Source organism: Ursus americanus, chromosome 12 (genome assembly GCF_024610735.1).
Source record: "Ursus americanus isolate L20-20 chromosome 12, mUrsAme1.1.p, whole genome shotgun sequence".
NCBI classification, from domain to species: Eukaryota; Metazoa; Chordata; class Mammalia; order Carnivora; family Ursidae; genus Ursus; species Ursus americanus.
Genome location: NC_142138.1, coordinates 16,145,075 through 16,161,784, shown reverse-complemented (window position 1 = coordinate 16,161,784; position 16,710 = coordinate 16,145,075). Strand labels below are relative to the sequence as shown.

The following is a 16,710-nucleotide window of genomic DNA, read 5'->3' as shown; positions in this document are numbered from 1 at the left end:
AAGCGTCTGCCTTCGGCTCAGGGCGTGATCCCGGCGTTCCGGGATCGAGTCCCACATCAGGCTCCTCTGCTGGGAGCCTGCTTCTTCCTCTCACTCACCTGCTGTGTTCCCTCTCTCGCTGGCTGTCTCTCTGTCACATAAATAAATAAAATCTTTAAAAAAAAAATAAATAAAGATAAGAATATCAAGAGTGTGGAGAAGCAGCATGCCCCTGATGAGTGCCCAGGGATAGGATGATGGGGGACTCACGAGCAAGGACTCCTTAGAGAAGCCTTAGTCCTTATCAACCTACACTCTTTCATTCACTCTGTAAATAGGAAGGACAGATGAATTTCACCTTGGACTTCACCTTAAATCTTGCTGCCACTTAGTAGCTGTGAGAGCTTGGCACGTCTCTAGCCCCTTCCCAGGATCCTAGCTGAATGCAGATTTCCTGAGCTCCAACTCCAGATTTATTGACTCTTTGGGGTGGGCCCAGCAATATGCATTTCAGCAAGGTCCTAATGCGCAATAAATTGTGGAAATAATTGTCCTTAACTTGGCATTGTGAATTATGGGTTGATAGGTCCTAAAATAATTGAAATTACTTAAAAAATGTAGTAGTAATTAAGTTAGCTAATTTTTTCCCTTCTTAGTTGTTAAAGGAATTAGTTGTATGTTAGTAAGGGAAAAAAAAAAGCTTAGAAATAAATTCTCAAGGGGTCTCTAAAGATTACAAAAGACAAGAAAACAGGATCCCCAGTCCTGAGATTTTCTACGGCCATCAGAGCTTGACGAGGTATCCAAGACTCAAGGGAATTGGTTGAAAGCTTTTCAGAAGACAAAGGAACAGTAAAATACTCTATTCGCTCAGTCAATAATACAGGCAGAGATGATGGACAGACAGCAAGGAAATGAGGAGGATCAGAGAAAAATTTATAGAAAACCTCTGGAGAGAGAACGGAGATTGAAGAACAGGTCTGAAATAATCAGCAGCCTGGAAGAGAGAGGGAACAAATCTCCCTGAGGTTTCAGTAAGTACCAGGAATCGAGGCTGACACTTGGCATTGACTAAAACTCACCCAGATTTGGGAAATGCAGATCAGTGTGTTAACACAGTGTGGTGAGGGGAACTCTAGAGATGTCCCCCCAAATTCCCATCCCCCAGTTACTCAATCGAACACCAATCGAGGCACTGCTGTAAAGGGACTTTGCAGATGGAACTAGTTCCTAGCCAGGTGACCTTAAAATACAGAGATTATCCTGGATTATCTAGTTAGAAACCCAACATAATCACAGGAGCCCTTAAAAGCAGAAGAGGAAGGCAGAAGAGTCCATCAGGTGATCCAAAAAAAGGCAGGAGAAATGAGGCAGAAATGGAAAAAAGAGATTCAAAGCATGAGAAGGACATGATCTGCCATTGCGGGCTTTGAAGATGGAAGAAGGGGGCAATGAGTCATGAAATGCATGGCTTCCAGAAGCTGAGGATCCCCGGCTGAGAGTCAGCCAGGCAATAGGCACCTCAGTCCTACAACTGCACGGAGCTCAATTTGGCCAACAATTTGAATGAATTTATTCCGAGTCTCCAGATAAGAGCCCTTGGTTCTGGTCTTATGAAAACCGGAGCAGAGAAACGAGCTGAGCCAGCTCAGGCTTCTGACCTACAGAACTGTGAGATAATAAATTTAAGCCTCTAAGTTTGTGATAATTTATTAAAGCGGCAAGAGACAATCAATAAACTCACAATGCCTAGACTGACATTCTCCCCCACAGCCCTATTGTATTGGCGAACCATACACGATACGCTAGTCATTTGCTATTCCCAAGATGTAGCAGGCCCTTCACATCTTTGTTCCCCTTCGGATGCTCTAAATCTAAGTCATTTTAATGTACTCAGTGCTCCAGTCTGCCAAAGCTGTGCTGGTCAACTGTCCCGGCCCCGAGCTGGTGTCATCCAGCCTGTCTTGATTTACACAAACTTGGATCCCATCTTTGGACCCTGGAACTTAGATCTCTCCCTTTATTTATCTGTTGGGTCCTCCCAGCAGATTTCTACCCAATTCATCCCTCAGTCTTTTACCATGCCATACTACCTTGGGAAGGACTCCTGTCTGTAATCCATATTCCCCTGCCTACCTCCCCTGGGTTTTACTTGTTGTTTGGTATATTTAGGGAAGATAGAACGCACTAAGAAAACAATGTCTGAATCTGACATAATTTTAAAAATCCACTAAAATGAGGGCAAAACATGGCAGACACACTGAAAGCAGAGTAGGAGTATGAAAACACAAAAACCTAGTTTTTTTTTTTTCTTAAAAAAAAATTTTTTTTTTCTCCCAAAGGATGTCAGTGACCTCAGTTTGAACTGGCTAGGTTCTAATACTTCTGTTTTTCCCCCCTCTGGGCAAATAACTTTGAGTCTCTGAGCCTTAGTTTCTTCACCCTTTTAAATGGGGCAAGTCAGGCAGGGTTACTCCAAGAGTTGGTAATGGTGTATGTAAAGCATCTATCACGATGCCTGACACAATGCACTTCCAGAAAAAAAAGACCCCTATTTCGAAACAAAATATCAGCTGCTAAATTAGTTGCTTCAATAAGAAAACACATTATGGGAAACCCAGCTAAATGATACTTAGGATATCAAGCTTTGTTATGGGACTCAATCTGTCAGAGGCAAAAACAATATGTAAAAAATGGTGAGATGAAACAGCATGAAATTGTGACAAAATCACCAACAAACTCACATCAAAGCGTCCATGTCTTTGCAAGCCTGATACATGTATCAGTCCAAAGCTGCTTGAATTAGCGCATGAGCTCCCAGCTATGTCATCCATCTCCCCATCAGAGGAAGCCACTGGGATACAGCCTCTGGCTTCTATTGAGCTCCTGCAAATACTCATCTGAGTTGCTGACTCCATCCACATCTGACTCTGTTTAGTAATGCCCTTCCCTAGCTGGGGTTCAGTCCTCTGGGAACTGGCTAAGGTCTTGCCATGCTTCTTTCCTGACTCCCTCCTAGTTTGTCATACACACCCTTGCTCTGTGCTTGCTTTGAAGAGCCCTTGGAGCAGCACCCAACCTCTCCAGCAGTTTGAGCAGCATATGGCCTTATGTTAGAAATCACAGCTCTTCAAAGAACCAGAAAATAACTTTCTGTTCTGGGTAGTGCTGTACTTGCAAAATGAAGCAGAGAAAACACATTTCAACCACTGGTGAATAGGGTGTTTTCATGGCCTGATACGCCTGAGGTGACTTGCACCTGTGATTAAATTGATAATTTACTTCTTGGATATGTCAGGAAAGGAATAAAACACACACCCCCCCAAAACAAAGAGGTAGTATTAATGTGAGAATGGAAACTGGTCATATAGACGAGGAGGCAAGGACTCTTCCAAAATTCCTACAGCACTAGCTGTTTTGTACATCGCGTGGGGGTTTCCTGTTGTGCTGAGGGACTTGAGGGCCAAGGACTTACATACAGAGAAGGACTAATCTCTGCACCCGTATGAAACGTGGTCTGTGATAGACCAGGTGACTGCTGAGCTTCACTACTGGTTGCTAACGGCAGATGACCTCCATGGCTGGTGAGTCCAGCTGGTCCTCGGGCTAAGGGGATGGCTCGTGACTGGCTGCTCAGCTTTCAAAGGCCACACTTAGAATCCTGCTAGTCATCTTCGAACGTGCAAATACGGGCCAGTAAAGCAGAAGCTACAGATTCACTAGTATTTGCTGCTGTTGTCTGTCCACAATGGGACAGTCTCCCCATTTGATTCTGACCATGACCCCACAAGGAATCCGCATGCTGGTCCTGCTTACTAATGAGCAGACCGACCTCACAGAGCTAACCTCACAGGTCACCCATTTTCAGGGCAGGATGCAAAGACAGATCTGACTTCAAACCCTGGGCTCTCCTTGCTGTTGCACAGTGGTAAAAACTATCCAACCAGTCATTTCATGGCTGGTACTTAGCTTCATCCTTCTTTATGCGTGACCATGCCATGTTTCTTCAAAAGTACGCATTTTTCTTTTGTTTTGCTTTTAAAGAACCTACAGTCAGCAGAGTTAAATGTTTTGATGCCGATTGCTATGACCTGAGCTGCTGCTTCCTTCACACATCATGTGCATGGCCCTTACCTAATTTATCAAGCAGAAAGGAGAAATATTTGCACCGGCAGCTACTCGGTCCAGGCACACTATTAAGTTGCCCACCCCCTAACCTCCACCTCTTTCTCGCTCAGGGCTACAGGTCAACACTGCATCAGCAAAGGAGAAATGAAGCAGCAAGGAAGCCATGGCAGGGAGCCAACTGTTACCAGAACAGAAGAAAACGATGCTCTCACGCATAATGGAAAGACTCTTGGGTCATGCCCTGCTCCTACTTCCGAGGGTAGGCACCTAAAGCAGAAGGGTTTAGAGCCAGGTCAAACCAGGAGTGGTGATTGCTTCCGGAATCTGAGTCAGTGAGGGTGTGAAGGAAACGAGAACCATGACTGAGGAGAGAGAGTTCAGAGCTTAAATCCAAGAGCCAGGGTAGGGACATTTTTTCCCACTAAGTTTCTGCCCTGTGTCATAGAGATGTGCCCTTAAAAAAAATCCTACCAAATATGCCAAAGAGCTTTTAATACTTTCTTTTGGTCTCAGTAGTATGTAATTCTTTGAGGCCTTTCCCTAAGTGTTCTGATGGTACTCCTTTTGCTTTGTATACAACATGTTTTTCCTAATGGACTCACTTTATCTTTTTTATTCATTTTAACTAGAGAGCTATACATATTCAGTGTTTCCCAGCAGACCGTACACACGATTTACTCTCAGCCCCACTCACTGCAATGTGGACTTGCCTCTTGAGACCTATAGCTAGTTGCCAGTTCCCAGAGTCCAGCAGTTTTTATTTTGGATAGCTTTGGTGGCCTCACTATGGCTGGGTTTTCTAACCCTAGAACAGACAGGGGACCTATACCTCTCCTCCAGATTCCTACTCAGGATCCTTAGAATGCAGGGCATCACCCGTCATCCCAAATCAGACTTCCTGTCCAGTTGGCTTCTTGGATTGTCAGTTTTCTGATGGATTGAACTAAAAGGGACGATAAGGTCTGGATTGTGGGAAGAGTTCTGGAAAGTGAAACTCACTGGCTGCTTCCAAAAAAACCAAAACACCCTCAAACCATTGGCAGCAGAGTAGAGGGAGGACTGCCCTGTTCTGAGGCTTAAAGGGACCTTGTGTCATTCAGCTAAGGAGAAGGTGGAGAGGTCCAAGGTCCTGCAAGGCTGGAGGTTTACTCTGTTCATATGTCATAGATTAATCCAACAAGTTCCAGTTAGTTTTTTAGTCTGGAAAATCTTCCCAGATTCTGAGACTGTCAATTCTAATGTCACTAGTTGAATGACATGTGAATTTTCAAAGTCAGCATGAGTTTGTGCCTTTTTTTTTTCCATCTTCACATGTATTTTCGAATGAAGTAGAGGAAGGCTGCATCGGGCTTACTACCCAAATGCCACGTAAAAAATCGTTCAAAGTCAGATATCCACAGAGCACCTACTCTGGTTTGCACAGGTCCTATATTACAGGGGTCACACTGTGTAATGATTATGCACGCACACTCACACTTATACAGTAACTATCTCCCTGCTTTTATGTGAACTTGGGACACACACGGTTTCTTTTTCCTTTGTGTTCATGGTAGTTGATCGATAAGCACTTGTTGAATGAATGAATGAATGAGTGAATGAATGTCTAACAAAGGTAAGAGACAAGAGTCGTCCAAGGGCAGAGCGAAGAAAGGAAGAGTGTAGTGCTGGAAAGCAGAAGAGGTACAGGGAGTATCCAGTGGTTCTCTGAGATTTTTTTTTTTTTTCTACCAAGATAAAATGCTAAATGCAACCTATCATTGGTTAGATGATACAGGGAGCCAAAATCGAAGGCGTTCACATTCCATGTTCTCCTCCCTTCTAGAACACTGCATTTACTCTGATTTTCCTGATTCTAAACCCTCTTCCTTGCTTCACTCAGTGTCGATGTCATTTCCTGTCTGAAGCCTTCCTGACCCCTGAGACCAGGCTGGGCAGGTATCTCCCACACATTGAGGGAGCCCTGGGCAGTGCGGGGCACCTGGAACTTGACCTCATAGCACCTGTTGATATGTTCTGTCTACCTACCCATTCCCCGAGACAGTACTATTTCTGAAGGCTGGAATGCTCTCTAGTTATTCTATACCCCCCAGCAACTACAACAGGACCTGTATTAGTGAAAATAATTAAGTAGTTGATGAGCAAATGTCTTCATAATTGTGATAAAATGGAAACCTCTTAGCTTCATTTACCTAGACATTAATATTGGTATTTTCTTTAAAAATTTACTTATTTATTTGCAGGGGGAGGGGTAGAGGGAAAGGTAGAGAGTCTTAAGCAGACTCTGCACTGAGCGTAGAGACCAATGTGGGACTCGATTCCATGACCCTGAGATCACAGTCTGAGCCGAAACCAAGAGTCAGATGCTTAACTGACTGTGCCACCCAGGCGCCCTGCCATTAATATTGGTATTAAATATTTATCATATAGATAGTAAGAGTAGCAACTAGACCATTTCATATTAGCAAATTGTTCATATGTATGTTTTTAGAGCAATACATGATTTCTTTCTGATCTCCATGCTGACCATCAATTAAGTACATGTTAACACTTAGTGTATGCCCAGAGAAATGTTTCAGGAGCCAAAAGAAGAAATCATATATGTTTCTTTCCCTACTGGGAATATCCTGACGATTCTAGTTGCTATGTATACATTTTGTCAAGCACTTCCCTCTCTTCCCTTGAATCATGCTCCAGGAACATAGGAATTATTGTACCTTACTGTGTCTACAGCAGTGGCTTGCACGTCTAGGTACGAAATAAGTATTTACTGAATGGGTGCTGTAGACAGTCATCATTGTAGGTTCTGACAAAGGAGAACATGGCAATAGAGATTTCAGGGTGATTAGTTTGATGTTATCTGAAACTAACTAAGGGACAGAAATACTGGGAGAAATTTTTAGCTGAGAATTTCCTTTCTTCTATCTTGTCGAGGTCATCTTCTCCTTCCAATGTGGTGAAGTAAGCTCACAGAGTGGCAGGTATTCCAATGTAAACCCAACCCCAAAACAGTTACAAAGGGAAGTCATTGCTAAGAAATACTATGTGACATAGGAGGTATGCTTATAAAACAAGAAAACTTTTTAAAAAAGTAAACATACTAGGATTTTCTGATACAATTGGGGAGATGTCCCCATGCAAGTAGTCTTCTTTGGTGACTATGTACTTAGCTGTACTCATTATAATGAGGCAGGCATTCTTCAAAACCCTCCACTGACTCCTTGGGGATTACATTCTGGATTTGGGTTACCTTTATAAGAGTATCCTTATGCTGGTAACTCTTGAGTCTTTGGATGTCAGGCTTGGTTTTAAGAAACAGACAAAAGCCACTGGGAACCATGGGTCTTGCCACACTGGTTATAACAGAAATTGGCAAAAGAGAGCCCCCAGGGAAGGACTCCAGATCCAAGTCCATGGACTCCAGACCCACGATCATTTTACTACATAGCCCTGCTTTCTTCTGGGGTCATTTTATGAACTGGCCACGCTTCTTAACATCTTTAACATTTTAAAGGTCCATTATATTTGGTTTCAGATATTTGTCTTCAATTAAGACATTCACTTTTGTATCCATACATAATGTGCTCTTCCCCAACCTCTGTTTGTACCCAAAGAGCCAGTTATCTGCAAGTACAGCGTTTTGGCCGCAGCCTGTAGCCACATGGCCCTCTCCCGACATTCCTCTTCTGCTTCCACAGGCCAAGTAAGGAGGCCAAGCTCATTATCTGTTGTGTGGGCATGCTTCATGGACTCCAGACAGACACAACTTATGCTATGTCCAATTTTCTTTTTCTTTTCCCGTGATTCCTTTTTATTAGCAGAAGTTGATTATGTCAGCTAGGTAATGAAAATAAAGATCAGGTCTTCCTGTTGGCATCATAAAAACACTGAAAACAATCTCAATAAAATGAATCACAAAATCATAGGATTTTGAGGCTTGAAGCTCTTTAAGCCAGCAGCCTATGCCACCGTCATGCCATATAAACCCTGCATTGCTTACGGCCTCCATTCTGAACTCCCCACCTCCATTCACTGCACACTCTGCTTCTCAACTTTTTGACATCTTCCTGGATTCTGAATTCCTGGCTTATTTTCTTATCTGTGGCCCCTCCTGGCCTCTGAAGCTTAGTTCTATTTCTCTAGCTTGAACATGCTTCCTCCAACCTCAAATATGATTCTCAATGGCTATCCTACTCTCAGCCACCTAATTTCGCCTGGCCCCCAGGGTGCCCTATCTTAGCTTAGGGGGCTATGAACGCTGCCCCAAGTTCACCTTGGCCCAGGAGGGCCCAGAATCTTCTGCACCACCAGTGACCCCAAAGGTCACCAGCAGCTCCATTTATCTACCGACACAAGTTATTAATTTTATTTTACTTTTAGCAAAGTTGAATCTGAAATCCTAATAATGTTAACATGCACTCGGAACAGCTCTGACTCAGAGCCTGAGCAGACATGTGGCTGTGGCAATCAAGACCATGGGTGGTAATATTTACCACTTATTTACCGGGTGGCCTGGGGATGGAGACAGAAAACATGACTCTGCAAAGTGATGTAAATAAAAAATCACACAGGCAGGGGCTCACGACTTCCAGCTGCTCTACAGGACAAAGAGGCAGCAGTAGCTAAATATAAGAAATAGTGCTTTTAACGCTTTCAAGGTTGGCTCAGAAACAATGAGAACTTTCAGCAGCTCATCCTGGGGAGCAGCAGGAGCCTTCGCAACAGCGATGCTTCGGCAAAAAGCCTGTGCGCCCGTGGCCTGTCCTGTTTATTTTTCCTCTTTTCCTTTCTCCTCACTTTGCTTCTTCCAAACTTTGTAGCCCTTTGGCCTGCTTTCACCTTCATGGAAGGACTGGCTGTTACTTACCATGCCCTTCAGTGTCAGATCTGCTAAGGGAGACCGGTTGCCATGGAAATCTGGCCAAACATGTAAATCAACAGTGAGAAAACCCACAGGCCGAGCCTTCTTAATCAGATCCAGGTGACTGTTCAAATATGCATATACACTCTGGCATCTGGAAGAGAAATTGATTTTGTTTTTAAAAGGGGGGGTAGGGTCGGGAAGCAAACTGTTCTGCAGAAAGAAATGATTTGTACTTTCATATCAGATCCAGAAAGAAAGCAGAGTCCCCAGACCTTCAGAGAAACTACCCAAACCCACGGGAACCAGCATACTGCACTTTCTGATCATACCGGGCCATCACTGAGAACAGGTAGCGTGTCCTGGTGCAAAGTGGAAAGGCCTGGAATCATAACACCAGGTCCAGGAGTGGCTTTACCCCTAGTAGGTGTGTAACCATGAGAAAGTTATTCAAACGTTCTGAACCACTTTTTTAGCATCTGTAAAAACAGATATTATAATCCCTGTCCAACTTAGCTCATAGGGTTATTGTGAAGATCAAAGACTATGTATGTTAAGATAGCATATTTTGTAAACTGTACAATACTGTACATATGTAAAGGATTTTTTAAAATCAATATTCCTCATTGTAACAATAATGATGAGGTGACAAGTATCAAGGTAAGTTTTGGGACTCGGGATGGGAATTGGCTAAAGGAAGTGACAGGACAGAGGAATGCAGTTAGATTAGGAATCAGGAGACTTGATTTCCAACCCAAATGCACCAAATGTCATGGTGTTTGTTCTTTCTCCTTTCTAAGGCTCAGGTTCTTTGGGTGCAGAATGAGGGGGTCACACCACCTCCCAGTCTTCACATGTTTGCGTGAGAGGGAGACAGAGATGAGGAGACTGGGAGCCAAGGTAGTCCTGGGCTCGGATCTGGGTTCCACCCAACCTAGCTGGGTGACATGGGCCAGTGACTTACCCTCTCTGAACTTCAGTTATCTCATACATAAAGTGGGCATCATAATATCTAGCTCACTGATTTAAATCTTACTGCATGGCACTAAGATTGAAGTGGGTCACCCTACCCCTCTTTAAATATGCTTCCTTCTCAAAATCTTGAACCAATGATTCTAGAGGAAAGTGGGTTTATCAGAGGGTGGCATCCGTAGCACTTCTTACTGGTGACCTTGGAAAGATAGCTTTAAAGGTTAAAAGCACGGCTTGAATAATGGCAGGAAAAAAAATATAGGAAATCAATGTCCAAGGGAGGTTAATATCTGAGATACCTAACATGATATTATTTGCGTTTTGAAAATGCTTTAAGAGTGCAGCTCGGAATTTCTAGTTCCAGTTTTGAGACACTGTGAATGTTCCCACGGAGCCCATGAAATTCCCAAAAGTTTTCCAAATTAAGCTTAAAGGAAGAAACAAACAAGTAGAACAGTGGTTTTCAAATTCTTAAATAAAAATTTCACATGGAACTCCCAATACAGGAAAGATAGCAAAACAAAACTGGTCTATGTAAGTGCAGGAGTGAGTGCAAGCGTGTGTGTGTGCACACGCTAGTACTGTGTGTGTGCATGCGAGCCTCTGAGCGTGTGTCTCGGTGTGTGTGCATGCCTGGGTGTGCGCGCCTGCCTGTGCATGCCAGCCTCTGTGTGTGTTGCATGCCTGTGCGTGCGCGCGTGCCTGCGCATATGCATGCGAGCCTGTGTGTGCGCACGTGCCTCTGTGTGTGCGCGCAAGGTATGCTGGGTGGAGGCAATCTCTTTGCTTCTCGCTGTGACACCTTATTTCCATCTATAAAAATCTTCTGCCTTGGATCCTACTAGGAGGATAATGTTACTGTTGGAAAAAGGCTTACCTGCCCCAGCATCATCAGCTGCCACTCCCTGCCTGATAGCACACAGGCCTTTAACCCCGGCCCCATGAGCCCAGTACCGATAACACCCCTTTCCAGAAGGATGCTCAAAGAAGCGAAGACATGAGATCGAGGCCGAATTTCAATAAACCCTCCTCTGTGTGATTCTGAAGCCATGTGCTTTCTGTAACCTAGGTCAGAAATAACTCATCGAAGCCCACATTCAAACTCTGCTTCATTATGGTCCTAGGACAGCGTTAGGAAAGGGTCCTGGAGGCCTCCATGGAAGGTAGGACCAGAGCCTTACACCTGGGGAGAATATGATCACATTCTGCTTTTCTATTTCCCAGCTCTCTCTGCTCATGGTCCAAAAGGAACCACAGTGACAACAACAGCCACGACAATGTCATTTCGAGCCAGAAGTTAAGAGTCTGCCCCGATCCTAGCAATATCCCACTTCAGGATACCATCATTGCTCTTAGAGAGAAGGGATTTTTTTTTTTTTTTTTTTTTTTTTTTTAAAGCACACGTCTATAAATCTTTTCATTTGCCTCTCAAGGAATCTCAGGGCCGGGCATTTGGTTTCAGACATCTGGGTCAATAAGAACCTATAGGCCTAATTACTATTGATTTGTCATTGTCTCATTTACTGCGGGTCTTTGCAAACAGTGAGATTCGTTTAGCCTCTTACATATATGGTCACTCGTACACTAATGAGATCCCTGGGGGATGGGGCATATGCTTACCCCTTTGACTTCTAACCTCCTCACAGCTGTATGTTTATTCTTTGAATGCAGCCATTCTCCTGCATGTTTTTTCAATTATACCTTACCATGTGCACTATCTGAGTATATCATTCAAAATGAAATGCACTTGGAAAACATTATAATAACAAATGCACATCATTATTCACATAATTTTAACCTTACATGATGCCTTTTTTTGTTTCATTTTGTATTTTTTACCAATTCCTTCTCAAATGGCGGTCTGCCCTCTTCCAGCTTGGGAATCACATGCTAGATGTTTCAAGTGGGTGGTTCTCCCTCCCTCTCACAAACTCTGGGCTCATATATCTTCTCTCAGAGGGAGGAATTCCTGCTGCCCTGGTCCCCACTGCATATGATGAAGAAAATAGTTTCAACAACCACACAGTGACTTCACCATGTCGCAGTTGGGTGGTTAAGTACACGAAACCTCCCCAAGCCTAGTTTACTTTTCTATATTTGGGGCTAATCCTCTCACCTTATAGGCTGCTATGAAGATTAAATATCGAGCCTGAGCACTATAAAGTGATAGGTAATCAAGAAAGAGTTCCCCCGCCCTTCCCATCGTAGGAAATTCATTTCTAGCTTTAAAAAATCCAAGAGTCAGGGACGATTATTTTCAGACTTCATTGCTTACAATCTTAAACGAGGACAGCACCCCTAGAATCTCTACTATCTCCTGCCTCTCCATAAGTCATTTAATTCTTGGGATTCTTGGGCTGCCCAGAAGTGTAGTGACCATATTTTGAAACCAAAAATCGGAATACATGGTGTAACCAAAAGACATCTGTGCCTTTTCCAGGAGTTGAGAAAGTCTGTCTCCAGTTCCTCACTTCTCGACCCTCCACAATATGGAGTCTACTGAAAGTGGTCCCACAGTGAGGAACAATACCCTTTGTCACCAACTCCAATGGACCATCTTCTGCCTTTATTTTACTTGAATTGTCTCTCACATTCTGTACCACTTGATCACTTCTTACTCGTTTGTTCTCTTTCTCTTGATTCCAGACACTATACTCTTTTGGTTTTCCTGCCTCCTCTCCAGCCGGCTCTCTTCCGTTACTTGTCCCTTAAATATTTTAAGTCTCCCAGAGATCTGTCCTTGTCCTTCTTGTCACCCTTTCTATACTCTTGCATGATCCCATCCTCCTCTCACGGCTTCAGGGACCATCTAGGGCTGAGGACTTTCAAATATACACTCTTCTTTCCTGCCTATTTCTGAGTTCCAAGACAGATAGCCAACAACCTATCAAATGCTTCCGTTTGGATGTCCACTCTTGAAATGGAGGATTTATCTCCTAAGTCAGCACAGTCCTCAGTTTTCTTGAGGGGACCCCAATGCACTGAGCACCTTCTTATCCTTGCATGCCAAATAGAAGCCAAAGAAAGGCATTAGAATTTCTATCTTATTTCTGTTTAAGAAACATTTCTCATTCAAGAGCCATCAAGAATTCAGTGGTTATCCTGGCACACCCTAGGGAATTAAAGGTGTTAATATCGTCACCCTCATTCTACCACTGTCCTAGCTCAGGGGAGCCTAAGTAAACACTTGCTGATAGACTGATGGCCCTAGTTGTCAGACTGAGAGACTGAGACTGAAGAAGCCATAAAGGCCAAGAAAGCGATCTGAGAACACCAGAGAAGAATGGAAAAGTGAGAATCATCTTTAGAAGTGGAGTCAAAGAGCTCCCTTTAATCCTTATTTCCTCATCTAGAATTAAATGAGATAATACACATAAAACTATCGGCAAAGCAGTGCCAGGAACACTGAAAGTTCTCAAAAAATGTTCTTGTCTCTTCTTTTTCCTTTTCTTGCACTGAGGGAACATACACAGTCTTTAATGGGGAGTTTTAAATGTAAGTGAGATCTGGCCTATGGGGGCCAGTGCATTTGAAGAAATTGATTCTCAGCGGGATCATGGGAATCACGGGGGGGCGGGGCGGGGAGGCCTGAGGAATAAATCGGATCAAGAAACACTGATTGTCCTTACAGAAATGACAGAAAAATCCAGGGGAAGTAGGAGAAAAGAAAGGTTAGGAGAGAAAATGTGAATTAGGAGAACTTAATTCTGAGAATCCTAAATTAGAACCTGAAACCCGCAGAATCACAACGAGAAATGATCACTGCTTTCAGTGACTTCTACAAAAGTACCTCAGAACAGTCTGGGCTTCTCTGATTATAGTCTTCTCCTTTCAGGAGACTGCGAGCTCGCTGACATCAGGGGCCCTGTCTTCTACTCTGTCCCTCCCTCCCCACTAATGGTCTAGTTTACTCTCCACAGAGCAGCCAAAGTAATCCTTCTAAGGTAAATCTGATGGTGTCTTTCCCCTGCTCAGAAACTAAAACCCTGAATAAATTCAAGTGTCTTTACCATTACCTACAATGACTTCCATGGTTTGGCCTTGGCTAACTTCTAAGCCCTTACCTGTTCCCAGCTCCCTCCCACTCTGGTCCAGCCACAATGGCCTTTATAGTATCCTGTAGCCTGCCAAGCTGGCTGCTGCCTCAAGGCCTGGGGCCTTGCTGTTCCTCAGGTCTTTGGGTGTGGCTTGGGGCTCTCCAAAAACAGAACACCCCCCTCTCAGAGCTTAGCAACGGCAAATCCTATTTGAAACTATAGAAACAAGTACTGGTACAGAGATGTAGTATTTTATACTCTTGATTTGCCATATAAGCCATATAACCATGACTTGTTCCCACTCTTTCTTCAGAGTCCCACTGAAGTGTCACCTAATGAAGGATGGCTTCCTCACCTGAAAGAATGCCCATCCGTTGCTCCAACACCCCTCTTCCGTCTTTTTACTCATCTCTGTGTTTCTTTACCAAGCTTACCAACTCCTTGTGGGTGAATGTGTGCTCTCTATCGACACACACACACACACACACACACACACACACACACACACACACACACACGCTTGTATGTATATATACGTGTGTGTATGGAATTTACATGAAAGCAGGGACTTTTTTTTTTTTTTACTTTGTTTATGATCATAAATGCTCATAAGACTCATCACCTTGGTTCCATTACCACCCTTGAACACTGTGGTTTAGGCCAACACCTTCCCACCAAACCCTGCTACCACTAGAACCACATTCTAAGACACTGGGAATTAAGGCTCCCAATAAGAGAATTAAGGTTCCCCAAAAGAGAACTAAGACAATAACGGGAAGTTTAGAGGAAAAGGGCCCAAGTTATGATCAACGTCAGGCAATCTCTATCTAAGGAATGAAATCCCTGGATATTTGGCCTCACATACAGAGAGACTCTGCTTGCCAGTGACATGCGTGAGCACATCTAGTTATTGCTTACTTAATTTATAAGCTCACAAAACGTTATTCTTCAGGGATGGGTCTGAAAAGATTATGGCAAATCAAGAGTATAAAACACTAAATCTATTTATCAACACTTGTTTCTACAGTTTTAAATAGGATTTGCTGATGCTAAGCTCTGAGGCAGGGGTGACTTACGTTCTGTTTTCAGAAAGCCTCAAGCCACACCAAAAGAGGCATGCAGTTTCTGATTCCAAGGGATTTGTTGTCCCTTCCAAACAGCCAACTTCACTTTAATAACAGTTATGCCTATTTCTTCCTAAGACCTAATGTAAAATGGGTCCTGTAGTTTTGGAATATTCTATTCACATAGCTAATAAGACAGAGATGCACTTTCTTTTATAAGACAACAGGAAGAAAATGAAAGAGAATCAACATTTACTGAATACCTACTAAATATATGAGCTGGATGTAAAATTTGAGATACCAAGAGAAATGAAGCCAAGAGTGTAGAATGGGATCACCTTGGAAGAAATGGCAAAGAGAGGAGGAAAGAGGGCCAGGACCCTAGCTGTAATGGACTTTGATGTGGTAATCAAGAAAAATATCTTGAGGGGCATCTGGGTAACTCAGTCGGTTAAATGTCTGACTATTGATTTCAGCTCAGGTCTTGATCTCAGGGTTGTGAGTTCGAGCCCCACATTGGGCTCCATGCCCAGTGTGGCGTCTACTTAAAAAGAAAAAAATAAAGAAAGAAGAAGATCTTGAGCCTGAAAAGGAGACCAAGAAGGACAAGACAGAGATATAGGAGGAAAACTGGAAGGAGGGAATATTGCAGAAAGAAAGCCAAGGAAAGAGAATGTTATAAAGGAGAGGAAGGTGTGGTCATTGGTGCCAGATCCTGCTGAGAGCCCAAGGATGGGGACTGGAAAGCACTCTACAGACTCATCAAAAGAGGCTGATGAGGACCTTATCATTAACTGTTTCAGGGGCCAGTGGGGACAGAATTCAAACTGAAGTGGGCAAGGGATGAGTGCCAAGTGAGGAAGTGGTGACCAAGAGTATGGGCAATGCTTTGGAGAAACTTAGCTCTAAAGGAGAGAAACACAGGGAGGCAGCTGGAAGGCAGTATCAAGTCGACTAGCACGTGGGAAGAGTTGGGATTTAAATTCAGTTTTGACTTCACATCTGAATCCTAATAATTGCTGCTTCTGGACCAGCCGTGCTGTTTCTCCGAGTCTGCACTGGTAATCCATAAATCTCTCTTCCCTCTTCTCAATAAAAACTACTCACATGAGGCTCATCTACAGAAGAAAGTTCTGGAAATTTTGAGTATTTCAATGCAAAATCTAACTAACCCTTAGGTTTGTGTTGTGCTTTAAGATCTTCAGAGAATGGCACTTCTGCAATCTACCTTCCTCCATAGAACTCCTGTAAAATGCGTTAAGCAGGGTGGTGTTATTGTGGTTTTATGTGAAGGAACGGAGTCACTGAGACATTTATGGCAGAACTGGCACAAGAATCTAAGACCTCTAATTCTTAGTCCAGGGTTCTTGCTACTTCACCACACTTTGCCCAAGAAGGTCTTAGCCCAAGAACCACCACCACCAAAATGTCCTCCTCTTTTATAAAACCATTAGTAAGAGTGGCAGAATAGCAGTGGTACCTGTTGTCATAATTGTCATAGCAGAGTTTACAAAGCCTTGCCAAATGCATTACCTCATTCGAATCAAAACAAATTCTCAAAGGGACCCAGGGCTGACTCTTTCAGAGCTACTACCCCATGTTCTGATGAGGTCACAAGCTCATACAATGATGCATGTTGGAGCTGGGATTTGAATCCTGATCTCTGAACTCC

At 43.5% G+C, this 16,710-nt stretch overlaps 1 protein-coding gene across 18 annotated transcripts in view; it reads right to left on the bottom strand.

Moving 5' to 3' along the window:
• Positions 1 to 16,710, bottom strand: part of FGGY (FGGY carbohydrate kinase domain containing) — a 424,400-nt gene that overhangs the window by 126,195 nt on the left and 281,495 nt on the right. For 17 of the 18 annotated variants that reach the window (XR_006780460.2, XR_006780459.2, XR_015726250.1 and 14 more), the window contains one exon: positions 8,972 to 9,119. The exons of the other annotated variant lie outside the window; for it this stretch is intronic. Coding sequence is in view for 14 of the 17 variants with exons in the window: in XM_087865929.1 (XP_087722055.1) it covers positions 8,972 to 9,119 (148 nt within the window). In the remaining 3 variants the exon portion in view is untranslated. The remainder of the gene's footprint in view (positions 1 to 8,971; positions 9,120 to 16,710) is intronic. 18 annotated transcript variants of the gene reach the window in all.